At 48.9% G+C, this 25,551-nt stretch overlaps 1 protein-coding gene across 5 annotated transcripts in view; it reads left to right on the top strand.

Moving 5' to 3' along the window:
* Positions 1-25,551, top strand: part of Hectd4 (HECT domain E3 ubiquitin protein ligase 4) — a 172,084-nt gene that overhangs the window by 131,671 nt on the left and 14,862 nt on the right. For all 5 annotated transcript variants that reach the window (XM_063225671.1, XM_063225668.1, XM_063225670.1 and 2 more), the window contains exons 46-61: positions 1,615-1,776; positions 1,874-2,022; positions 2,628-2,707; positions 2,999-3,162; positions 5,034-5,271; positions 6,167-6,303; positions 6,831-6,957; positions 8,350-8,487; positions 9,025-9,161; positions 11,450-11,610; positions 14,075-14,256; positions 14,902-15,107; positions 15,360-15,490; positions 15,715-15,920; positions 18,138-18,317; positions 23,896-25,202. In XM_063225671.1, the coding sequence (XP_063081741.1) occupies positions 1,615-1,776; positions 1,874-2,022; positions 2,628-2,707; positions 2,999-3,162; positions 5,034-5,271; positions 6,167-6,303; positions 6,831-6,957; positions 8,350-8,487; positions 9,025-9,161; positions 11,450-11,610; positions 14,075-14,256; positions 14,902-15,107; positions 15,360-15,490; positions 15,715-15,920; positions 18,138-18,317; positions 23,896-25,202 (3,705 nt within the window). The remainder of the gene's footprint in view (positions 1-1,614; positions 1,777-1,873; positions 2,023-2,627; positions 2,708-2,998; positions 3,163-5,033; positions 5,272-6,166; positions 6,304-6,830; positions 6,958-8,349; positions 8,488-9,024; positions 9,162-11,449; positions 11,611-14,074; positions 14,257-14,901; positions 15,108-15,359; positions 15,491-15,714; positions 15,921-18,137; positions 18,318-23,895; positions 25,203-25,551) is intronic.

The raw sequence follows: 25,551 nt of genomic DNA, 5'->3' as shown, positions 1-25,551 counted from the left end.
AGAGCAAAATTTATTAATTTATAAATAGCTTCTCTGTGTTAACAACAGAAAAAGCTTTTTAAAAATCTCAGTTGTATAGTTCACTTACCGAAAGCATATTTAGAGAATGAGAATAAGTAAAAACAAAAGTAGCAGAATATTAAAAGTTGGCGCGGCTTTGAATGCTTGCAGCAGGATTAGTCACGATAGACAAAAGTGAAAACAGCCCAGATAGTGCTTACATAGTCAGCAAATAAACAAGCTATGATATATCCACCCAGAAGTATGACGTATCCGGCCATATAAAGGAATAAGGTGCTTGACACTTACTATTACATGCATAAACCCTGAAACTAAGCTGAGTAAAAGAAGCCAGCAACATAAAACACGCACATCTTTATGGTTCCATTTATATGAAATTTCTAAAATAGGCAAAACCATAGATAAAGCAAACAGACTGGTGATTGCTGAGGGCTGGGTGAGGAGATGGAGAAGGGGCAAGCATTGAGTCCTAATGTGTACAGATTTGTTTTAGCTGGGAAAACCTGACCTATAATTAGATCTCAGTAGTGGGTTCGCAAATGGGTGAATATAGTAAAAACTCTGGTTTACATATTTTAAATGGGTGAATTGCATATTTTGTGAATTATATAAAACAACTTGATATGTCTAGCTAAGTGTACCAGACTGATACTCTTGAAATTTTTCTGTGGTCTTGAAATTATTTTCAAACAATAAAGTTAAAAGTACTTTTTAGAGCTGGGCATGGTGACCATATGCCTGTAATCCCAGCACTTGGGAGGCTGAGCCAGGAGGATCCTCAAGAGTTCAAAACCAGCCTGGGCTACAAAGTGAGCCTAAGGCCAGCCTGAACTGCATAGCGAGCCCCTGTCTCAAAAAAAGACCAAAAAAAAGAAAAAAAAAAGATATGCTTTGTCTGATAGAAAAGCCTGAAGTCTCAATGATTAGATTGATTAAAAATTATGAATATAAGGTAATGAACCTAAAAAGGGAAAACACCATTGTACCCTGCACAGCCTTGAGCTGTACTTTGAGTCATAGGAGATTGACTTCTGATTACAGACTGAATGGAAATGGCTCTGTAGCTACGTAGGACTCCAAGGATAAGTGCATGAGTGCGTGAGGAAAAACAGTACCTAAGGGGAAGGTAAAAATAACCTAGTAAGCACGGGAAGGAATACAGAGGTAAGTAGTAGATTTTAAAAATCAGCAGTTACAAGCCACGTGTGATGCTGCCTGCCTGTAATCCCAGCACTCGAGGCTAAGGAAGGAGGATTGTTGTAAATTTGAGATGGCCTGGGTTACAAAGTGAGCTCAAAAACAGTCTAAACTGCGTAGGGAGACTGTAACAAAAAGATGAAAAAAAATTAACAGTTACAGGATTACAAATGATTATGTCTAGAGAACAGATCTGAACATAGGAAGGAATACAGCGGTGGGGATGTCACTCAACAGTAAAGCATATGTGGGAAGCCTGAGTTTAACCCCTAGCATCGCAAGTATTTTTTTACATACCAGTATCTTCATATCATCAGATACAAATTACTTTCCTTCTTTGAGATGGTAATGGGACTTGTGTGGGCTGTTCTGCTGAATGCAATTTCCCTCATGTAGCCCAAGGAAATCACTTGGAGCCCCTCGAGAGTGTTTCCTCCTGTGCGAGCCTGCATGTTCTCGTCGCACTTGACCTCTGTCACCTTCCTGGCTGACCCCAGCGCCGGAGGAGGTCTGCCTCGGGGCACTTTTATCTATGCCACCTCACCTCTGCCAGTTCAGGTGAGACTGCGCGTGGCACAGTGCCAGTGGGAGGAAAGGCCATGGTTGTGACCCAGCCAGCCTTTCTGACTGTCACCCTCTACCGGTGTCTCTTCAGGCCCCTTCTTTTTACTGGGAAATTGAAATTGTTTCCTATGGAGATACTGATGACGACACAGGACCAATAGTTTCCTTTGGCTTTGCTACAGAAGCAGAGAAACGAGATGGAGCTTGGACCAATCCAGTGGGCACTTGCCTTTTCCACAAGTAAGTGGCTACTATTGCTTTATTTTCAAAACGAAGAGCATTCCAGAAAGCAGTAGCTTCCCACAAAGTGTTTGTAGGTACTCAGAATGCCAGAAGTGAATCCGGTCCCCATGTAAATAAGCCTGGAGGAAAGAAGGTGCCCTTTTCCCTATTGGGTGTTTACAGTGCGCATGTGTGGCGCCAGTCCTTTCTGCTTGTTCTGCACAAGAAGCCAGTGGTAGCACAGCCTGCTGCAGCATATGTGTTACTATGTTTTTCTGTATGGATCATTTGTCTAAACTAAAACCCCAGTGTTCAGGTGTAGTTGCAGTGTTGGCAGTTGGCAGTAAATAAGCCGATTCAGGGATGCAGTTTGGCCCTCAGTCTCTAAAAGGTTCGCTATCCCTGGCCTGGGAGATGCCAGGGCAGGTGTGTTTAATACTAACGTCCTATCACAGTGACCTCTGCACCCGCATGGGGAAATTACCGGGAATTAAATTGCATTTTGCAAAACAGAACCACTCTTAGGATGCTGATGGTACTCTGCTCCTGAAGCTCCACCTACTGTTGCCCTGCTCCTGTGCAGGCCACAGCACCCATCTTTGACTCCCTCTGCTTCCCCCTAGCAATGGCCGGGCAGTGCACTACAACGGCTCCAGTCTGCTGCAGTGGAAGAGCGTCCGCTTAGATGTGACTCTCTCTCCTGGTGAGTGCGGCCAAGGCTTTTTGACCTTGCATATTTCTGTTCATCGCACACTTGGGTCTGAAAGGGTTCAAGTCACATCAGTGTAGCAACAAAAGCAGGTGATTTGTGTTTTAAACCCCTGTCGTGGCTGTTCCACAGTTAACGCCACACCCTCCTTATGCAGCCATCACCCTCATAGCCTCATTCTGACAGCTCAGGAGACCCGTGTGCTCTGGTTCCCACTGTCACATGTTGCAGTTTACGTGTCAGAGGCAAACTGTGTGGCACCCATTGCATTCTTCTCTGCCGCAGGCGATGTGGCCGGAATCGGCTGGGAGAGAACCGAGGGGACCCCACCTCCTCCAGGGCAGCCGGCCAAGGGCCGGGTGTACTTCACTTACTGTGGGCAGCGCCTCTCTCCATACCTGGAAGACGTCTCTGGCGGGATGTGGCCTGTGGTTCACATTCAGAAGAAGGCAAGTTACTGCTGGAAAGGAGGGCCTGCTTAGTCATCGCTGCTGTTGAGAGGGAAAGCGGGAGCACCCACACGTGCTGCCATCGGGACTGCGGGCTGCACACTGATAGGAAGGAGGGCAGAGCGGGCCTTGGCCAATGGGCTCCTTGCTTTGTGTTGACCCCACAGCCTCGGATGGGGTGATGCTTCATCAGAGCACGGTGCGTAACTGCTCTGACCCTTTGCCATATCCCTGCAGGGCAGTTCAAGGCACACTGCTGTTCTTTCGCATGCCAGGGAGATGATTCTGCAGCAGGGGTATGAAAGTGACCCTCTTGAGCAGCTCAGTGTGCCAGGACTTGGAGGACTCTGGGACAGACTCCCAGTTCACACACTTCACCCAGCCTTCCCACCTGGAAAGCCTCAGGCTCTGGATTACACGCTGCCCAACCCGAGTTTATGTTTCCACCCTAGAATGCTCAGATCCCCGACCTCAGACCCTGCAGACTAGGAAATGCCTCACAACAGATGCATCCTTAACGTGTGGGCATGGACATGTCCAAGCGGGAACAGAGCCCTGCCCTGACCTCAGAGCTGCTGGTCCTCTTCCTCTCCGCAGATGGCCGTTCCTGCCTTCCACCTGCTCAGGCCAAAAACCTTCCTCCTTGACTATTCCTTTTTTTGTTCCTCGACCCCCAATGTGTCACCAAATTTGCTCTGCCTTCAGGTTGCATACAAAACCTGACCAGTTAGTCCATTTCTTCACTGACCACCTGGCCTGCCCACTGTTGTCGCTTGGGCAGCTTATCACTCGTTAGTCCCCAGCTCTTCCTTTTTCTTGCCCTTCACACAACTTTCTGCACAGCAGTCACAGTGATCCTTAAAAGCATGTGTTAGGACGGGACATGGTAGTACACGCCTGTAATCCCAGCACTCAGGAGGCTGAGGCAAGAGGGTTGCTGTGAGTTCAAGGCCTGGGCTACACAGTGAGTTTAAGACCAGCCTGAATTACAGAGCGACACCCTGTTTTACACACACACACACACACACACACACACACAGAGTGTTAGGGTGTAGGGGACTTGTCTAGCATGTGTGAAGCCCTGGGGTTGATGTCTAGCACTGCAAAAGAAAAAAAAAAGTCATTAGTTAGAATGTTGTTCCAAACCAGTCAATAGTTTCCCATGTTACAGGATTTAAAAGCCCAAGTCTTTGTAATCCTGTAAGACCTGGTGCTAAACTATGCCTCTGATACCATTTTTACCTCTTTATTTTTTGAATGAATTAGAGATGATTATAATTTAAGCAGCATTTCTCAATCTGTTCCAATCATTCATTCATTCATTCATTCATTCATTCAGCAAATACTTATCAGGCACCCACTATAAGTCAAGCACACTGTGTCAAGCTCTGGATACAGAACAGTGAGCAAAACAGACACAGTGAGTGTCTGTCTTCACAGGATTGTAATCAGCTGGAGGAACTGGTCAGATAATCTATATGTGTAATCACAGCCTTAAATGCTTGAGTGGAATGTTAGTCTCTATGGAAGCAGGTCCCAAGCCAATCTGTTCATGGCCCTGTGTCCCTGAAGAAGTGAAGTGAGCCAGGTCTGCTGGTAGCAAGGTTCAGTTGGAGGAAAGAGCGTTTCAGGTGGAGGAGCGGCTCATGGGAGTTCAGGGGGGAAAGGAGCAGGCCCAGTTCGAGCAGCCGAGAGCCTGAGCCTGCACTCCAAGGGCAAGAGGAAGGACAGCGCGCTAGGTACCAGGCTCCTCTCAGCGGCCCTACCTCGGAATCCCTTCTGATTGGACTTAGTAACGTCTCCCCTGGGGTGTTAAATAAGTAAACATAGCCCGAAGTCCTTTCAGGTCCTCTATATGATCTCCTTTCCAGAACACCAAAACTCGAGCCAACTTTGGTTCCCACCCATTTGCCTATGCCGAGGGCCAGGCCCATCGCAATGCCGCCGACCTGTGCACTGACCTGGCAGAGGAGATCAGTGCCAACTTCGAGGCCCTGCCCTTTGCCATGGCATCTGACAGTGACAACGATGCTGGCACCAGTATTGCTTCTGACCCGGGCACTCATGGGCCACCATGCCGGATTGCCGCTGTGGCCACCGCTCAGCAACGTAAGCTGCCTCTTCCTAGGGCTCCATTGCTCTCTGGGAATGTGGGTGCTGGGCATCCTACAAACCCACTTGCCTGCAGTCTGAGGCTGCAAGCTCAAGGGCCAGTGGGTTGCAGGCCAAGTGAAAGAACTGGGTACAGGAGGTGGCAGCTAGGAAAACACATTCTTCTCTGGCAATATTTGGTGCCAACAGAATGGTGTCAGATAGCAAAAGCCCCCAAATGTTTATGTGAAATCTCTTAATTTTGCAGTTTTACTCACTTTTTAAAATTGCTTTAAGCTGAGCTGGGCACAGTGGCACACACCTGTATTCCCAGCATTCAGGAGGCAGAGGCAGGAGGATCACCACAAGGCCAGCCTGGGCTCCATAGAGACATGCTAGTATAATATAGGATAATAAAATGCCACCTGTAGGATCTAGGTGGTGAGTATTGAGTCATGCACTGAAAACTTTTTTGATTCTTTAAGAAATTTCATAATCAAATTGAATAAAACGAAGCTTGGCAAATTCAGGCTGTTTTTGATACTGCTCTGCAAACTGTTTTTGCAACTCTTTGGTTTTTTTCTAATAGTAAAAAACTTTCCAGATTTTGTTCTCAGTTGAGTGAATCAATCTATCTCTCTCTCTCTCTCTTTCTCTCTCTCTCTTTCTCTCTTTCTCTCTCTCTCTCTCTCTCTCTGTCTCTCTCTCTCTCTCACACACACACACACACACACAAAATGTCAGGATTCATAGATGTTTAATTGTTTCTTGACTCTCCAGTTTCTTAGACATTCTGGGAGACCAGTTTATCCTAGGATGAGAAGTCTGGGAGACCAGTTTATCCTAGGATGAGAAGTCCGTGATTTTCCCAGCCTGCTCGTTTCCAGTTCACTGTTGTAATGCTTTGTTACAGAATATGATAGCGACACCTCCTGTCATTACAAAGTAGAGCTCAGCTATGAGAATTTCATCACCTCTGGCCCAGACCCTCACCCACCGCCCATTGCAGATGATGAAAGCGATGATGACGATGATGATGACATCCCCCAGGCAAGAGCGCTGAGGGGGAGGGCTAGGGAGGCCCCCCGAGAGCGCTGAGGGCTAGGTTAGGGCTGGGCTGCATGTGTTTAAATCCTGGTGACAGGGACAAGCCTTCAGGAGTACTGTGATGTGAGTGTGCAGAGCCATTCCTGTTACTCTTCTGAATGTGTCATCAAGTGTGAACACTCACCCTGCCACATCCACCTTTATAAGCCGCCTATCAGGACCCGTGTCTGCTGGGCTCCGAGCCCAACACCAGAGGTCCGGGTGTGGGAGAAATGAAGGACTCTGTTAGTAACTCCACAGCAAGTTTCAGCATGCCATGAGTGTGCCTCTGTGGCTTTTGAGGGCAAAGAAAAGCTTGCTCCTGTGGAAATGACCCTCTCTGCACCTTGAGGGGAGCACACCCCACGGGCTCCGCACCTGGACTTCCATTACTAGCTTTAGGAGGCAGTGTTTGGGGAGAGCTACGGGGAGGGAAGGCACATTGCCTGCGCCACACGCTCCTCTGCTCACCAGTTTCTTTCTCCTTCCAGGAGGACCACTATGCCCTGCTTGTGAAAGCCTGGGAAACCAAGGTTTTCCCCACCATCCGAAGGCGGTTCCGCAATGAGGCCGAGCGGAAATCAGGCCTGGACCAGATCAAGGGGGCTTTACAGCTAGGTCTGCTGCTTTTTGTTCTTGAGAGAAGCTCATTGCATGTGGTGGAGAGATAAGGGGTAACGGGGTAGATGTAAACCAGGAGAGGCACTTCTCAAATGTCATGCCTAACCTGACAGTGGTACTTTCTCCCTGTCCTGGAGTCTGATGTCTTTTGTTTCCATTGCTGGGTTTTTGCTTAAGTAAATGAGCTGATGACAGATAAAGGTCCTAAGACCTGTGCCTGGAACACAGTAAGCATTCAGTTACTATGCTGCAGACTGTCCAGATGATGATGGTGAGGTCCCCCCTTCCTAGAGCAGTGGCAAAGGCTGAAAGGAAGACAGGGAGGTGGCCTATAGTGCCCAGAGGACCACTGTTATAAGAGCAAATTGGCCTCCCAGGAAAGCTAAAAAAACCAGTCTTGGGCTCTGCAAGTTCTGTTTCTCCTTATTACACTGCAAAGATTATCATTCTGTAATCTCCAAATACTAGGCCACAGTTCGTATTTATTCTCTCTGATGCTCCTTTACATAAGCATCTTTCTGCGATTGTACCCCCTTTCAAACTGTGCTCAGAAAATTGCCACACCTTTTCATTACAGCAAGGCCAGGGAATAAAAGAACGGCAGATAAGTGTGATGGAGATCGGCCTGTTTAAAAGCAGGTACTATCAACCCCTGTTCTTTGCCCACAACTTCCTAAGCACTATGAGGTCTAAGGCAGCAGAGGCAAACCGAAACATTGGGCCCCACCTCACTGTACTCCCCACAATGCTGTCTGTCTGTCTGTCTTCTTTTCTTTGTTTTTTTTTTAAGTCTTTGGATACTTACTTGCTTGGTTTATTGCTTAATTGTGGCTGCTTTTGCTGTTGAACATAGTAATATGTTCTCCCTCTGGAGAGGAAGCACAGAGAAAATCTTAGGAAAAGTTGATACTGCTTAGCTCTCTCTCTCTCAAGCAAGCAGCATGTGTTTATTATAGTCAAAATCACACACAGCACATAAGTCTATAAAGTAAGAAATAATGTTACCCAACTTTTTCTTCCTAGTTATCCTGCAGATTGTTTCTTTGAATTAACTGAAATGAAATGACCACCATTTTTAACCAACTATGTAAAGTCGTTAATTCCATTTTTTGCTGTTGCTATTCACCAACAGTGCTGCAAAGAATGCTCTTGTGCATTTGCACACTTGTGTTAGTGTTTCCATGGGAGAGATCTGAGAGAGTCCTAGAAGTCATGTATTTAGTGTTTAGAACTGGTAGAAACTGCAGAATTACTGCCCCCAAGGGTGTGTCCCCCATAAATGGGGCATGAAAGATTCTCTGTCATTTCATTCTAGACACAAGTCAGTAGCATGGGTGATTTCAAGACTGTGTACCCTGTGGAGAGTTACCTGGTGTGCTGTGTTTTCAGGCATGGTAGACATTGCCCGACAGACGGTTGAGTTTCTCTATGAGGAGAATGGCGGCATCCCCAGAGACCTTTATCTTCCCACCATTGAGGACATCAAAGACGAAGCAAACAAGTTCACCATTGACAAAGTTCGAAAAGGTTTTGCTTTCCTCCTTACTACACTTAGGACATTTTGGATGAAAAGAACAGTTGGATTTTCCTAGGCAGGAACCACGGGGTCTGCCCTGTCTGTACGTGAGCTCCCACCATGAATGACTGGACCTCTCCCGGGCGCCTCCAGATGAAGCCTGCACACACCACTCGGGTGGTGCTGACATTCGGCCTCTGGCGCTCGCTCCCATGTTCCCTTGCTTTCTGGCCACGGCGGGTCTGGGAGTGAAGGAGGGAAGAGGGACCTGTGCTGAGGGCTCCAGATGGGCCTCTCCGCTCAGTCCCAGCTTCTGAAATGTCAAGCCTCATGGTCAGGGCTTACCAGCCTTTTTAGAACTTTAATATTGCAAATAGAGTGTGCTGGTGCATATCTGTAACCCCAGCACTTGGAAACCCAAGGCACTAGGCCAGCATAGACTACACAGTTCCAAAAACCAACCAACCAAACAAACCAAAAACTGCTGCTTGTTTCAAAGACAGGAGATGGTGATTCTCCCTGAAGCAGTTTCTCCTCTGCCTCCTCAGGTCTCACGGTAGTGACCCGTTCTCCAGACAGCAACAATGTAGCCAGCAGCACTGTCGGGACTGCTTTGCCAAAATTTGCCATCCGAGGAATGCTGAAAACCTTCGGGCTTCACGGAGTTGTCTTAGATGTCGATTCAGTAAGTGAACAGCTGTGGGATTAACACGCCCTTTTACACACACAGAGGCCTTCGTGCCCAGACTCCAAACACTTTACAAAGCGTTTGTGGACCGAGGGTGCGGCTCGGTGGGCCTAGCACACACGACGTCCGAGGTCAATCCCCAGCACCGCAACAGAGAACAAAAGGGATTCCACTGGGTTTCTCTTCAGAATAGGGATGAAGAAATCAAGGAAAAAACGCCACTGTGTCACATGGTTTATGTAAGGTTTCTCATGTGTCCAGATGGGGATTGGTGGTACATTATCATCCCCTGACTCTCACACTATCAGCCAGGTCCAGCTGGCCCTCCATTGTCCCTCCAAGGTCCAGGGGAAATTCTCCTGTGTCCTTGATGGGTAGATGACCTGCCATTGCCAGGATTGTTAAAGAGGCACAAATCAAAGAGCCCTGTGTTTGATCACACCTTTTCATTAACTCCTTCAGCCGGCTTCCCCCTCTGTCAAATGTGTATATTGAATACCATGAGCAGTTATCGTCTTTGTGCACCTAGGGCTCCCAAGGACTTGGAGGGGTACAGGAAGAGCAGGAAAGCAGGCTTCTAGCCAGGCAGAGTGGTGCTTGTAATCCCAGCACTCAGGAGACTGAGGCAGGAAGATTTCTGTGAGTTTGAGGCCAGCCAGCACTACATAACAAGGCCCTGTCTCAGACAACCTAGTAGAGGGCTGGGGATATAGCTCGACAACACAGCACCTGTCTGGCAATGAGTTCAATCCCCAGTACCAGAAAGAAAAAACCTACCTACCGAGAGGCTTCCTTTAGAAAGCTGTGCTGTGCCTACATGATTCTAAGGCTATAGGCATACTCTTGGATTTGAGATATTTACCATGCAAGAAACACTGGTAAAATTATACACAGATCATGATGAGAAGTACCCATCATGACATACTTTGGTTGCCATCTATCTGGGGTATGGATATTACTGAAGTATTGCACCATTCTCTTTAAATTGTTTTAAATTGCTAACTCATCATCACATCAATGGTCTTTATTATAGCAATTAAAATTTTCCATCTGATATAGAAAACTGAAACACTATCAGTACTCACCAGATGCTTTCAAACTTTTAGGCATAAAAATTGGCTTGAAGGTAGCATAAATTAATATGTCTATATATTTGTATGTGTATAAACAAATACACATATATATGGATATACATACATATTTTAAATTTTTTCTATTTTGATTGTTTTTGTTTTTGTTTTGGTATCAGGGATTGAAATCACAACCTCACTCTTGCCTGGCAGACACTTATGCCACTGAGCTAAATCCCTGCTGATTACATTTTTTAAATTAACTTGCTCTTAGTCTTTCTGCTGTGTGTTAATTTATAATTGAGAATTTTGGATATAAAAAGAATTAATGTATGTTATGTATGTGTGCCAGCTCCCCATGATGAATGTAATCATATAACATGTTATATATAATATATATTATAAAATGTAGCATATATACAAATAAATTAGTTAAAGAGGAAATTGGGGATATATCTCAGAACTGCAGACTTTGGCTAGCATCTCAATATTCAGCATTACAAAAAAAAACAACGAAGGAGGTAAATTATTAAACGTTACATGATTATTCTTGGGGGAGGGCAGTACTAGGGATGGAATCCAGGGCCGCATGCATGGTAAGCACTCTGCCACCGAGCCATGTCCCCAGCTCTCAGTTTGTTTGTTTGTTTTTGAGATGAAATCTTGCTTCACAGTTCAGACTGGCCTTGAACTCACAGCAGTCCTCCTGCTTCAGCTCCCCAAGTGCTGTGATTACAGGCATGCGCTGCCACATCCAACTAATTATTATTTTTAATGTTTTCTTATATTGTTCTTTTCTCAGGAAAGTACTTAACAAAATTGTATAGTATAAACCTGTATCATAATACATATTTCAGTAGTGTGCTATTGGGCAGGGAGTATAGCTTAGTGGTAAGGCACATGCCTGACACTCCCAGGGCCACCAAAAATAGAAAAGTACTATGAATTTTATATTCCCACTTGGTTCATTAATTTTAGTCATGAAATAGCAAGTTTGGTATAAGTTGGAGCATAATATTTTTAAAAGGCAGGTCTTAATATATACAGAAGGTACTTTTTTTTTTTTTTTTTTGGTACCCGTGATCAAACTCACGACCTCACGCTTGCCAGGCAGGCACTTATGCTGCTGCTTGATACATACATGTGTGTACATCAACTTGGAGCAAAGGGTCAGTGCTCAGAAAAAGCACCAGACACATCCGCTTCCTCTTGTAGGTGAATGAACTGGTGCAGGTGGAAACCTACCTCCGGAGTGAAGGCGTGCTGGTGCGATACTGGTACCCTATCGATATGCTGGAGAGGCCCCCAGCAGGCTACCGAAGGACAGCCACCAATGGGCTGGTCACACTGGACAACACCAACCTTCAGATTCACAGGTAAACTTGAGCCCTCCTTTCTCGCTTTTTTCTCTCTCTCTCTTTTTTTTTTTTTTTTTTGTCTTTTGAGACAGGGCCTCACTATACAGTTCAGACTGGCCTGGAACTCACTTTGTCGCCCAGGCGGGCCTCAAACTCAGAGCAATTCTTCTGCCTCAGCCTCCCAAGTGCTGGGGTTGCAGGCATGCGCTACCAGGCCCTGTGAGTCCTTCTTTCTGACACACACTGTTTTTCCACATGGACCATTTATACTCAACAGGAGAGCTTTTCCTTTAACGCTGAGAGTCAGAGGGTGAAGAGGCAGCTGGGAAAGGTGCAGCAGGGTTGCGGACTTGAAAGGGAAAGGTGGGAAGGTTGGACTCAGCGGGCCTGCACCCCACCTGTGTGGATCGAGGAGGCCAGGGCAGCTGGAGCCGGGGAGGTTCCACAGAGTCAGGCAGGGCAGGAAGAGGCGGGCAGGAGACGGCAGCTCAGGAGATGTCCAGGCTCTGTGTGGGCAGCCAGCACGTTCTCTCTTACATGCCAACCGGGTGTCCCTGGGTGCTGGCCTCTGCTCCTGGCACTGGCGGGAAACAAAGGTGCTGCAGGCACATGCTGCCCCCAGAGGGTTAAAAACTAAGGATCTGGCAAGGTTGCTACCACGCACCGTTACCATTTCCCCGCAAATTATTCCTGTCAGTCCTGAAAAGTTCTGCCACAGTTCAGAATGTAGTAGTAAGTGGAGTTCTCAGTAGAAGCCTCTGTAAACTATTGTTCACACCTGCCATTCTCCAGCTACCACAGTTCCCCCTAGGCTGTCCATCTGGAGCCATGTTAGTATGTCCTAGGCTTTCATGGATCACCCTTGGTGACACCTAAGTCCAGGGCGGGAGCGGACGTGCTGTGTGGCAGCATCACAAGGTTCTCCCGCAGTCGTCCTGCCATGGGCCACATAGTAGGCTTTGCCAGCAGAGTTCACACAGTAGCTGGACAGCTTGGTGTCCTGAAGCGGGGCTGGCGACTCTCAGGACAGCTTCCCCGGCAGCTTCAGGCCTTCTGGGGACCGGAGGCTGCAGCCTCCCTGTGCAAATGTTCTTTTCCTCAGTCCTCCCAGGCCAGAGGCTGCCAGCTAGCACCCAGGGTCGTGTTCACCGTGCCTGCTGCGTTGCCCAGGCTGGCCTCAGACTTGCTCTCCTAAGCCTCCTGAGGGTGGCTTCTTTGGCAGGTTTTTAAGCACTCAGCTCAAAGAAAGTTAACCAACAGCAATTCTTCTGTAGACAAGGAAAGGGTTTTCTGAACCTTTCAATCAAAGTAATAAGCACCTCAGATGAATGTCTTGCTGTGTATGGTGGTGCACCTGTGATCCGAGCACTTGGAGGGCTGAGGCAGGAGGATTATTTGAAGTTCAAGATCAGCCTGTCTCAAAAATGGAAAAAAAGAAAATACCTCCTGTTCTCCCCTGTACATGGAATCTAAAGGAGAGGATAAGAAAGTAGAAGGGAGGTTATTAATAGACTAGAGAATGGGAACAGGGCGTCTGGTACATGGGCGAGTAATTGGGGTGGATATGAGTAAAATACGGTGCACCCGCTGAACAGAAAGTGGGACTGGGGGAGGAGAGGGGAAGGGGAGGAACGGGAGCGGAAACAGCCAGCCGCTCTGAGCACGCGTATCTGCCAACATAGGACCATTAACCTGTTTAACCAGTTTAAAAGGAGTGGAAGCAATAGTAGGCCGCGTGGGAGGTGGCGGCTGTGTTTCCCCAGCCCTGCTCCTCTGCCCATTCCCTGTCTAGAAGGGATAGCAGCTGTCCTTGTCCTCCCAGCCCTGTAAGCCACATCCATCTGGCAACGTTCTGCCTTACCAGCTAGACCTCAACCCTGCCTGCCGCCCGTGACGGCCAGGCTTGTGCCAGCTGCACATGGGTCACCTTCAGAAGCAAATCAGGTCCCACTTCTTCAGTGCGGTCCCTCCCTCCCGCCCGCCCGCCTCTGGCTCACAAACCCCAGCGTGGGCCTCTGCACACGCGCACCCTGCCCTGCCGGCGCCGGCCTCTCCACTGCTCCCGCCGTCGGCTCCATTTCTCTTCAGGCTCTGTGTGGCCTTGCCCTGGACATGCAGCTTGAGCACAGCACCCCGCTTCAGACACGTCTTGCTCCTGCCCCTCAGCACTTTGTTCCCTTCCATGGCTGAGTAGTGGCACTGGGCGGATATGCCACTCAGGGAATGGCATTTGGGTTGCTACCACTTTCTTGCTTTTAGCCACTACTGCTGCTATGAATGTGCAGGTTTTTGAGTGAACATACATTTTCATTTGTTTTCCAAAGGGCTTTTCCAATTGAGAAGAAACTAATGTTAAAAAACACAAAAGACCCTCTTGGGGCCAAAACACGGGGCTGGCAGAGGAGACCGAGATGTCCTTCCCCCGCCCCTCAGCACGGGGGCCAGAGGTCCCCACTCAGCATGTCTCCTGCTCTTCCTGCAGAGAGCTGCTGCGCTGTGAGGCTGCGCTGGCCCGGCTCTACTGCCGCATGGCTCTGCTCAACATCTTCGCCCCCAAGCTGCCCCACCTTTTCACACGCCTCTTCCACATCCCCGCCATCCGGGACATCACGCTGGAGCACCTGCAGCTGCTGTCCAATCAGCTCCTCGCTCCTCCGCTGCCAGGTGAGGCTCTGCCGCTGGCTGTGCTGCTGCGCGTTCGTACCGTCTGGCAGGTGGAGATATATCCCGCACTTCCGAGTTAATCTGCTGAATAGTCATGGAGTGTCCCAAACTAACCACAGGTCAAGGAACCTGGCAACTGCACTGCCACAGACAGCAGCATGTGTCCCAGCTCTCGGGCCTTCCAGACCAGACCTTTTGAACTGTGCGTGTCTGCTAGACCTGAGGCCCATGGCTGGGGTGTGTGCTCCGCTGGGAAGGCAGCGTGAGGAGTCTGCTCGCTCTCTTCCTCTGCCACCCCAGCCTCCAGTCAGCTCCCCTTGACTTCCTAGCAACTAAGCTGGGACCCAGAGATGCGGGCAGGGAGACGACAGGGACCCTGAGCCCCTCAGCATCTCAAGTAGGCACTTTCCACCTCACGGCCATGGGAGTCCCACCAGCACGTTTGTGCCACATCTCCACTGGCTACCCCAGGAATCTGGAGGCTCCAGAACTTACCCATGAGAGCACTTTGCCATGATGATTACACACACTGCTTTGTAAACTCCACTTTGAGGCCCCTTATAGTTCCTTGATCCAGCCCAGCCTGGCCAAGTAGTGAAGTGGGTCGGCTCTGGACCCTCGATCCGTTTTCCTCCCTGTCTGCAGATGGCACCATCAGCTCCAGCTCCATCCTCCTGGCACAGTCTCTGCAGCACTGCATCCACTCCCAGAACTGCTCAGCCACAGACCTCTTCTACCAGGGTAACTCCCAGACAGTGAGGGAGTGGCTCAACGTGGCCATCACCCGCTCCCTGCACCAGGGCGAGGACAGCCTCTTGGAGCTGACCAAGCAGATCTGCTCCTTCCTGCAGGTAATGCTTTGGCCTTGGCCTGCGCCTCCCATTCTTACCGGCTTGCTGAAAATTGTTCCCCATCTCCCCTGTCCCACCATCCCCTGGGCTCTCCCTTCATGGAAGCCCTTCTGCTTGGTCTCACCCATGGCTTGCTTCCTCCCGGGGAACATTTTTGAGTCGATTACAGCATATGCTCAGGCTAATCCCTTTTGCTTGGTGAGATGAGAAATGAAATGAATGGAGGCTTTCCTTACTTGTGTCTCTTTGTAGACAGCACCAGAGCAGTTCCCCTCGGAAGAGTTCCCAATTTCCGAGTCCAAAGTCAACATGGACGTTAATTTCCCCGGGGCGGCTTTTGTCGTGGTGTCTTGTAAAGAAAGTCAGTCTGGATTCCGCAAAGAGTAAGTTGATTTTCTCAAGAGGAGTTGATGGGAGAAGAGCCAAGTGAATTCCCGTGACGCTGGCAGAGGGAAATATTCAAATTGTCCCTGTTCTTCAATGCATACACCCTTTAAAACTGGTCTGCAGTTCCCGAGATTCCCTGTGTGGGGACACGGCCCTCAGGGGTGCCGGAGAGGACTTGGCCAGCTTCCTGCTGTGTCTGTACTAACGCCTTTCCTCCCAGCTCCTCTCTGTACAAGGCACCATGGGCGCGCGTGCTCGTGTACGGGCTCGGCCACAAAGTGAAGCGAACTGGCCAGCTGAACCTCATCGAGGCCGCCTGTTACCCGAGGGACGCATCCCCAGCCAACACTGGGCTGGCCCCACCGCCCACCGCTGACCAGTACCCCTCCGTGGTCCTCTCCACGGACAGGGTCCACATCAGACTGGGTGAGTCTTCCCCTGCTCCGAGAGATGCACGTCTGGGTCAGCTGCTCTGTGGCCTTCTTGGTGGAGATGCAGGGGTCTGGCTGGGTCCCTGCTGCTCAGGGTGGTGTTTCTATGAAGCAAAAGGTTGAAGGCCTGGCAGGGGCTACCCTGGGGTTTCCCCGCCTTTCACAAGCGGCACTGGCATGCGGTTGTTTGTCGGAGGAGAGCAGTCTCGGCCTCACCTCATCCCGCGCCGCACTGTGCCAGGCGTGTGCCGCGGGTCTCACTGTGCGGCCCTACGCTCCCTCCCGGCTACCCAGGGCTCGGCTTCCCAGCAGGCCTCCTCTCTGTTACCCCGAGCCTGTCACTGCCTGTCCTCTTCAGATAGGAAAGCGGCTTAGCTTTTAGGCCTCCACAGCCCGCCCATGGCATGCTCCAAGAGAAAAGATCAACGCGTTTGTCCAGGACAGCAACAGATCACATCTGTGCTCAGCTAGGACGATGGCCCTGTGTGTCTCAGAGCCCCAGGCCCTGAGCATTGCCGCTTTACGGGATGGGATGAAGGACATTTCTCAAGGGACTCGGTCATTGCTAAACAACTTGATGTTCCCTTTTTAAATCTTTTTTCATAGTTTCTTATCTGTAGTAGTTGATTTTTTTTTTTTTTTTTTTTTTTTTTTATGGTACCAGGGATCAAACTCTGGACCTCATGCTTGCCAAGCAGGCGCATATGCCACTGAGCTAAATCCCCAGCCCCTGTACTAGTTGATTTTTAAACTTAACATTGAAAACAGGATTTGAAAAAAGAAAAAAAAAAAAAAAGAAAAGAAAACAGGATCTGAGCTGGGCATGGTGACGCACACTGTAACCCTAGGGCTTGGGAGGCTGAGACAGAAGGATCTCTGTGTGTTCAAGGCTAGCCTAGGCTACATATAGAGACTTAGTTTAAAAAAAAACAAAACAAAAATACCAGAATCTGGCTGAGAGTATAGCCCAGCGATAGAGCGTACACCAGACTTTGGGTTCAATCCCCAGCGTGAGAAAAGCAGATAAGAGCAGAGGCTGCGCCTCACCTTTCCCCTGTAAACATGCTCCCTGCAGCGTGTGAGCCAGCGTGCTCCCCTGCCCCCTTGCCCGACACCTGCTGGAGCCCTGGCTCAGGTGTGGCCGGGGCTGCAGTGGGGCTAGGTGCAGGGGAGGCTGTGAGGGCACATATTAAGAAAATTAAAACCTGTGGGTTTTTAGCTCAGTGGCATAAGCAGATGCCTGTTAAACACAAGGTTGTGAGTTCGATCCCCAGAGTGTCCCCCTCCCCCCAAAAAAGAAAAGAAAACTAAAACTCAAGGTCAGGAGCCCGGGACTGCAACTCAGTAGTACAAATAAATAAACATAAAAATAAAACATAAAAATAAAAACAAGGAGAGAACAGATGCAGTGACACATGCCTGTAATCCTAGCAATCAGGAGGCTGAGGCAGGAGGATTGCCTTGAGTTCAAGGCCAATCTGGACTATATAGAGAGACCCTGTCTCAAAAAAGGAAAAGCAGGGAAGAAGAAAAAACGAGGTCCTGGTAGCCTCACCTCTGGGGATACGCTGTTCCTCCACTGTAGTCTTCACTGCATTACAGCCACGGGAAAGGACTGTTCTGTCACCAACCTGGGGAGGGTCCAGCAAAGCGTCTTTTTTTTTTTTTTTTTTTTGTCTTTTTCATTTTTATCGGTACCGGGGATCGAACTCACGACCGCCTGCTTGCAAGGCAGGTGCTTATGCCGCTGAGCTAAACCCCCAGCCCCTTAGCAAAGCGTCTTTAAAGTATGACTTAATCCCCCGTTCTGGATCACAAGGCCAGTTGCTTTTGTTTTTTTGTTTTGTTTTGCTGCTGTTCTGTGACGGGGGGTTGCTGAGTTCCCCAGGCTGGCCTCAACCATGATCCTCCAGCCTCGGCCTCCAGAGTTGCTGGATTGCAGGTCACAGCACTGCACCACTCCTGCCAGGAGGGGGACATGTACCCCCTCTGCCGCACTACCTCTCTGCCCCTTGCCACTGCAGCAGGTGCACTGGGAGCCGGCCTTAGACCCTTCTGTGCCTGCAGCTGCCCTAACGGAGAGACAGGACCCAGCCTCCCCACCTCCAGCTGGTGGGGGTCGGGCTTTCCCCAGGTTCATGGCAGGTCCTCTCCTCCTGGGCTTGTGTGGCCCGGTGCCACTGGTCACAGCTTTGCTTCTGGACTCTTGTAGGTGTGTCTCCACCTCCCGGGGCTGTGCTGGTGTTACACTCCCTGCCCCTGGAGTTCCCACTGGCCATGGCCTTCGCAGAGCAGCTGCTGTCCTGGAGGTCAGAAGATGGCGACGCAAAGGCTGAAGATGAGCCCGACACCATTCCCACTTCGGTCCTCCTTCAGGTGGTGGAGCTGCTAGGTGAGGCTTCAGGAGCAGGGCCAGGCGTGCTGGGTGTGGGGTGAGCTGGAGCTGGGTGCGGTGTGCATCCCGGTTCGCACCCATGGCTTGCATAGTGGAGGATGGCAACTAACTGTGAGAGGTTAATTTGTCATGCTTTATATATGTGTGTCATTGCGACTGGGGGCAAAGAGTGACAGTGAACAGTGTCCCAAAAGTAGACCTCACGACTTCATAGCTCCTGAAAGGTCACAAAGGGTACAGAACTCACACGTGGCAAACTTCAGGGTTGCACATTTTCCCCTATGCACCCTTAGCTCAAACCAATTCTCGCTCTTTTTTTTGTGTGTGTTTGTTTTTGTTTTTGAGACAGGGTTTCACTATACAGTTCAGGCTGGAATTCACTCATTTGGTAGCCCCTAGCTGGCCTCAAACTCACAGCAATCCCCCCGCCTCCTCCTCTTGAATGCTGAGATTACAGGCATGCACCACCATGGCCAGCTCAAACACATTCTGAGAAAAGAGCTGGGTGTGAGTACAGGGCTCAGTGGGCACAAGGCCCTGGTCCAATCATACGCAGTAGACACACACGTAAACCTAAGTAAATACTGGACGTTCATATTGTTAGGTGGGCTTGTTTACACTTTTAATACACTGATATCTGCAACTTACCTTAAATAATCAAAACTTAATATGAGTTTATAGAAGAATAGAGGAGTGGGTAGATGTGTAATAACGCAAATATGTCGTCTGTAGCAGGAAGTAGACATATAGGTATTACTATGTAATCTTTCAACTTTTCTATAGTTTTGAATTTTTTCACAGTAAAATATTAGAGCCAGGTGCCTGTACCAGCATTTGGGAGGCTGAGGCAGAAAGCTTGCATGAGTTCGAGGTCAGCGTGGGCTACATAGTAAGTTAAAGCCAGCCTGAACTACGTATTAAAACCTTGCCTCAAAAAACTTAAATTTGTAAATAATAAAGATTGGAAGGGGAAAGCAGCTGCCAACCCAAATCCCCAGAAGGATGACACAACAGAAATAGAGGAGGAAAGAGGGAGGGAGGCCCCAGGCACCTGTCAGGCAGGACAGCTCACTGCTAGAATCTTCTACAAGATTGCCTACCAAAGTTTCTGGGTCTGTGATCCACTTTCTTTCTTTCTTTTTTTTTTTTTTTTAATTTTAAAAAGGGTAAAATGAAACAGAACAAAACATCATAAGAAAACAATTTAAGAAACACAGATTTCAAAGCAACCACTGGAGATCTTCACTGTCTATCATACTGTCTCTTGTTTTTTTCCAAATAGTTGTCCATGTCTTCACACACAGTGAATTCATACTGAACAAAATAGTACTAAGCTGATCAGAACAGGATGATGAAGACATTTTAGGTCTTCCAGACCAGACAGTAGAGGAATCAACAATGGCTGCCATAGTGTCTCTCGTTCTCTTCGAAATAGCCATCCCTACCTTTACATATGTTGAAATTAAACAAAAGAAAACAGACTAATATCACTCTGAACAGAGAATAATAGCATTGCTAGATTTTATATCATAATGCTACAGAATTAGCACTGGGTATCTTAGTGTCTCTTCTTCAGAGTATCTGTTCATTACATCACGCATGATATAATCTGTTCTCGTAAACTGTTTAGAAATTCTACACATGTGTGAATCTCTACCTGTATACCTATCCTTTCTGCATTATAGGGAAAAACAGATCAGAACAGGACAACAAAACAAATTCCTAGAAAAACATGAAACCAAAAAGACATACAGGACCACAATGTAGGTGATCTACAGTAGTTACTATGCTGACTCTTGTTATTTTCAATAGAATTGTCTACATCATCAGGCATAATATAATTGAACACAGCACTACATAGCAATTTTAATAAAAACACAACATTGGAGACATTGTAGGACTTCAAAAGCAGTTAATAATCAAACCGGAATGGGTATGTTATTGCATCTTGTCATCTTCAGAGTAGTTGCCTCTACTCTTAGACTTGATACTATCAAGCATACCAAATCGAATAAAATCAGTCAAGACAAAACAGCGATCTAACAAACCAGAGTCAAATAAAATCAGTCATAGTAAGACAATATACGTAATACAAGGCTTCAGGTTAAGTTAATAGGGAATTAAGGATAGTTACCATAGTGTATCCTGCTATTTTTAGGATAGCTGTGTGTGCCCTCAAATGTATTATGAGGAGACAGACTGGAACAGAATAAAATCAAACTAAACAGAGCATAAGACTAATGAGGCTTTTAAATCCTGATACACTATTAACAATGTCCTCTGCCTTCCTGTTTTAGACAGTTCCTCCCCTTTTCCTTTCTTAGGGTGCTTTATACATTTTGGGTCCCACTAACTCCTTTAGTTTTTAGGTTGCGGGGCAACCCTCTATCCACCTAAGTGGTTCTGAACTTTTTTACCCCTGAACTTGATCTTGAGCTGTACTCCTTTACCTACTAAATCCTCAAGGTTTCCCTTCCTTCCAGCTGTGTAGTTCTACACTGCACAAAAGTGTCATGACTTTCCAACCTATCTGCAGCTGCTGGACGAGCTGTCCCTTTTTCTTTTTGGTTCCCTGTCACATAGAGCATCATTTTCTCATCTTTGACTTTCGGTTTATTAACCCTCTTTCAGGTTGAGTATATTGCCTATTCAGAGCATTTCGATGGATCCTATCTCCTGATCTACTCTGCCTGTGTTTCTTTTTGTTAGTGTATCAAGGCCATCTGTGTTAGAGCTTATAGCGAGCTTATAGCCAATCTTCTCTGCCTCATCTCTGCTATGCTATTTTTCTGCTGTTGATTGTCTACTCTTCTCCTTCATCCTACTCTCTGCCCTGTTCATTGAGGCCTCTCTGCCACTGTTGCTAGAATCCTGGTATTTTTTTCTCTCTCTCTCTTTAGAATGTCCTTCAGTATTTTTTGTAGGGTTGGATTGGTGGTCACAAACTTGCACAGTTCCTCTTTGTCATGGAAACATCTTGTTTCTCCATTAATTTTGAGAGAGAGTTTTTCAGAGTACATCAATCTGGGTTGGAGGTTATTTTCTTTCAGGGCTTGAACTACTTCACTCCAAGCTCTTCTTGACTTGATTGTGTTGAGAAGTCTGTTGTGATTTTGATGGGTTTTCCTTTATAAGGTGATCTGACTGCTTTTAATATTCTATTCTTGTGATGAATTTCTGGGATCTTGATTATTATATGTCTGGGTGTAGATGTGTTTTGGTTGTAGTTGGCTGGAGGCATCTAAATGTTATTTCCTTTTCCTATGCTTGAGAAGTTTTCCTTAATTATTTCTGTGAATAGCCCTTGTAATTCATTTATGTTTACTCCTGCTTCTTTGCTCATGTTTTTTATTCTTAAGTTATAGATCCTCTTGTCATCTTCTAGCCTTTGTGTTATTACTTCCTGGTTTCGTGTTATTATTATTTTCTTTTTGTGGTACTGGGGATTGAACTCACGACCTCACACTTGCCAGGCAGGTGCTTATGCCACTGAGCTAAATCCCCAGCCGCGATTTCTTGTTATTTTTAAGAGACCTTTTCTTTCACGATCACACATTGCAAATCTACGTTCAAGTTTTGAAAGTCTAACTTTAGTTTCTGTCAAGGAATTTTGCCAGCTTTCAAAGGAGTTTTTAATTTCCTGGTAATCTCTTTGAATGTTTCATTTATTCTAGATTTTGTTCATATTCTTCATTAAAGGTTTCTCTTCTTTTTCTATCTGTGTCTTCTTGAGAAGGGCTTGGCATTTTTTATTAATCTTTTTATATCTTTCCTCACTTGAATTAGAATTTCAGTTTCAAGTTCGTCTATGAGGTCATGAAGGTATTTCTTTCTGTCCGCTGACGCTGTGGCTGATATTGCATGACTGCTGCACTGTTTCTCTTCTGTATTTACCTCTCCGGGGCTTATTTTCCCAGGGTCAGTGGCTGGAGGCTTTTTCTTGTTTCTTTCTCTTGTGATGTTTCTGGTTTCTTTCGGACAGGTGTACAGTGGAGGTCTCAGGCCCCTTCTGTATTGCTTCTGGTTTTTCTGAAGCGTGCTGGCTAGAGGATTGCCGCCCTCTCCAGTTTATTATTGATCTGAGGTGCACGCAGGGATGATGCGGGCTGGCCCCTCTCCTGAGCCAGTCAACTGGCAAGTGTCTTCAGCACATTAGTCTGTGCTGTGGGGACATCACAGGTTCGGGGTCGGGACCCAATAGTCAGGGACGAAACTGTGATCCACTTTCTGGAATAAATGTAGCTGCTGGGGGTCGGAGGCCCACGCAGGCAGGCGGTAGGATGTGGTGGCGCCCTCTGCCTGCTGCGTCTGCACTCCAGCCTCATACAGGCACTTGTGCAACCTGCGTGTCCCAGTGGGTGGGCAGGGCGGCAGACATCTTGGAGAGCCCTCCCCTGCCAGTCTAGCCTACTTGCTGCATTTAGGCAAAAGTTTTTGATAAAAGGATAAGACAGGGTCTAATTTTCCTTTCTATCAATTTTGAATTTGGAAAACATGAGCACTTCAGCTCTTCAGCCCACCCAAGGGCGCTGCTCCTCAGACCAGGATAAGTGCAGCCCCTGTCATGAGGCTTCAGGTGGAGCCCGTCTCTCCCCGTCTCTCCCCGTGTCTCTCCCCTGCCTCTCTGAGAGTTGGCACCGTGGCTGGTGCTGGGCCCGTCCCTTCTGCTGTGGGCATGGGGCAAGCGCTGACCTCAGAGCCCCCACCGCCTTCCCTGCTTCTTCCCTAGTGAGAATCTGTGTTCCCACCACAGTGTCGCCTGCCTTGTTTAAGGAACATGGCACCCACTGAAGGGCGAACTTATCATAAATTGGGATTTCAAATAAATATTATGTATCTGTGTCAAGAAGAAGAAAGAATAATACCAGCCGAAAGAACAACTTCTTTTTTGATGTTTGGGGCTTGAGCCCAGGGCGTCACACAGGCTGGGCAGGTGCTTACCACCGGGCTACGCCCTCGCTAACACAAGCCTTTCTGTTGACAAAATTAGGACTGCCACAGCCGTTCAGCTGCCACAATGGCTCATACCTGTAATCCCAGTACTCGGGAGGCTGAGGCAGAAAGAGCACAAGTTCGAGTCCTTCCTGGGCAATTTAGCATGACGCTGTGTGAAAATTTTTAAAATTTTCTAAACAGTTCTGGGGACATAGCTCAGAGTGAAGGCAATAGATCTGACCCTCAGTCCTTCAAATGAATGAATGGTTCGTAAAAAGGAATCATTTCCTACACTTGGGTAGGTGAGGGTTATGCATCCTGTCCTGTTAGCATCATCCCATGCTTTGGGGAACACTGATCTAATGACTGGCACCAAGTTGCTGGGGAACCTTAGGACACGAGAGCAGAGCTGCCCATCCTGTACTGCAGAAGTAGGCAGGACACCATCCACGGCATCGGGTTGAAGGCCCTGGCTCTTCCTCTGGTAGCAGTGACGCTGGCCAGGGCCCAGGCCTACCTGCTTCTTCCTCCCTAGGATTCGGGCACAATGACTACTTTCAGGGTTGTCCTGTGGCTGCATCTGGTGAAGTGCATGGCAGCGCCTTGTGAGTGATCGCTGTCCTTGTCCTGTCTGCCCCAGGAAACTTCCTGTGGACCACAGACATGGCGGCCTGTGTGAAGGAGCTCGTCTTCCACCTCCTGGCCGAGCTCCTGCGCACCGTGCATGCCCTGGAGCAGAGGAAGCACCCTGCCGGCCTGTCGTCCTCCATCGCCCTTCAGCTCAACCCCTGTCTGGCCATGCTGATGGCCTTGCAGTCGGAGTTGCACAAGCTCTACGATGAGGAGACCCAGAGCTGGGCATCAGGCGGTGGCTGCGGGGGCTCAGGCGCTGCTGCAGCTGGCGAGCAGGGCAGGTTCTCCACGTATTTCCACGCTCTCATGGAGGGGTGCCTGGCTGTTGCTGAAGTGACCCTGCCTACCAACATGAGTGTCACGGCCAGTGGCGTGACCTCCACGACTGCCCCAAACCTCAGTGACTCCTCCTCATCCTCCTCGTCCTCGCCAGGACAGACTCCACAGAGTCCCAGCCTGCTGTCCAAGAGAAAGAAGGTCAAGATGAAGCGGGAGAAGGCCTCCTCCTCTGGGAAGCGCCAGTCGTCCCGTGCAGTCGAGTCGGACTCCACCATGCTCAGCATCGGGGGCAGCAAGCCTGAGGACATGCTCTGGTTCCACCGAGCGCTCACGCTGCTCATCATCCTCCGCCACCTCACCCGGAAGGACCCGCAGGGCCTCGGTGTGACAAACGACGCCATCGCTGATGCCTGCCAGGCCCTGGTGGGCCCCACAGCCCACAGCCGCCTGCTGGTGATCTCAGGTATCCCCACCCACCTGGATGAGGGCATCGTCAGAGGTGCCATCCGCAAGGCCTGCAATGCCCACGGTGGGGTCTTCAAAGATGAGATCTACATCCCACTGCAGGAGGGAGACCCCAGGAAGCCCCAGGACAAGGCCGAGGGTGGCGACGGCAAGGCCGAGCCTGAGAAGGCGCTGGGCTTCCCGGGCGCAGACAGCCTGGATGGGAGCACATCCAGCAGCCTGGCCCCTGCCATGAGCATCAGTGCCTCCGCATCCACCAGTCAGGCCTCCATGTGCAGCTCCCAGGGCGTGTCGCAGACCGTCAGCGACCTCTCAGTGGACCCGTTGCCCGCGGGCCTTGAGCTGCCTATCCCTCCTGGCCTGCTGGAGCCGCATGCAGTATCCAGCCAGGAGAGCCTGGACATCTCTCTGTGCAGCACGGGCAGCCTGGGCAGCCTGGGCAGCCTGGGTGAGCAGCTGGACAATGCAGAGACGGCCTCAGTGTCGGACGTGGGCTCCATGTATACTGTCACGTCCCTGGACAACCAGCCCCTCACTGCACGCCCCATCAAAGGCTTCGCAGTCGTGGAGGTAATGGCTCCCCACCTCACAGCCACATAAATCCTGACCGGGTTGAATCCCCCAAGCCTCCCAGCTCATGTCCAGTGGGACCCCCGGACAGCAGCGTCAGGATTGTGTCGAGGGCAGTGATGTCACCAGGGAGTGCAGCACTGTGCCTTGGGGCCCGTAACCTCCAGGGGTGGAGCCCTGCAGGTGTCCCCACTGCCCTGGCAGCTGCTTCCAGACCTCTGAGACTGGGGCACTGTCACTGCAGGGGGATCTGCACTGACTGTGAAAACAGTCACATGCTAAGCGCTCAGGGGTTCTGAATGCCAGGGGGTGTCAGGCTCCATGAGAAGACTCCATGAGTTTCTTGTGC

Source organism: Cavia porcellus, unplaced genomic scaffold (genome assembly GCF_034190915.1).
Source record: "Cavia porcellus strain 051 isolate PalLab524CR breed Dunkin Hartley unplaced genomic scaffold, mCavPor4.1 scaffold_16, whole genome shotgun sequence".
In the NCBI taxonomy this organism is placed as follows: domain Eukaryota; kingdom Metazoa; phylum Chordata; class Mammalia; order Rodentia; family Caviidae; genus Cavia; species Cavia porcellus.
The sequence above is the reverse complement of the archived record's forward strand: the minus strand, read 5'-3'. Positions and strand labels throughout refer to the sequence as shown.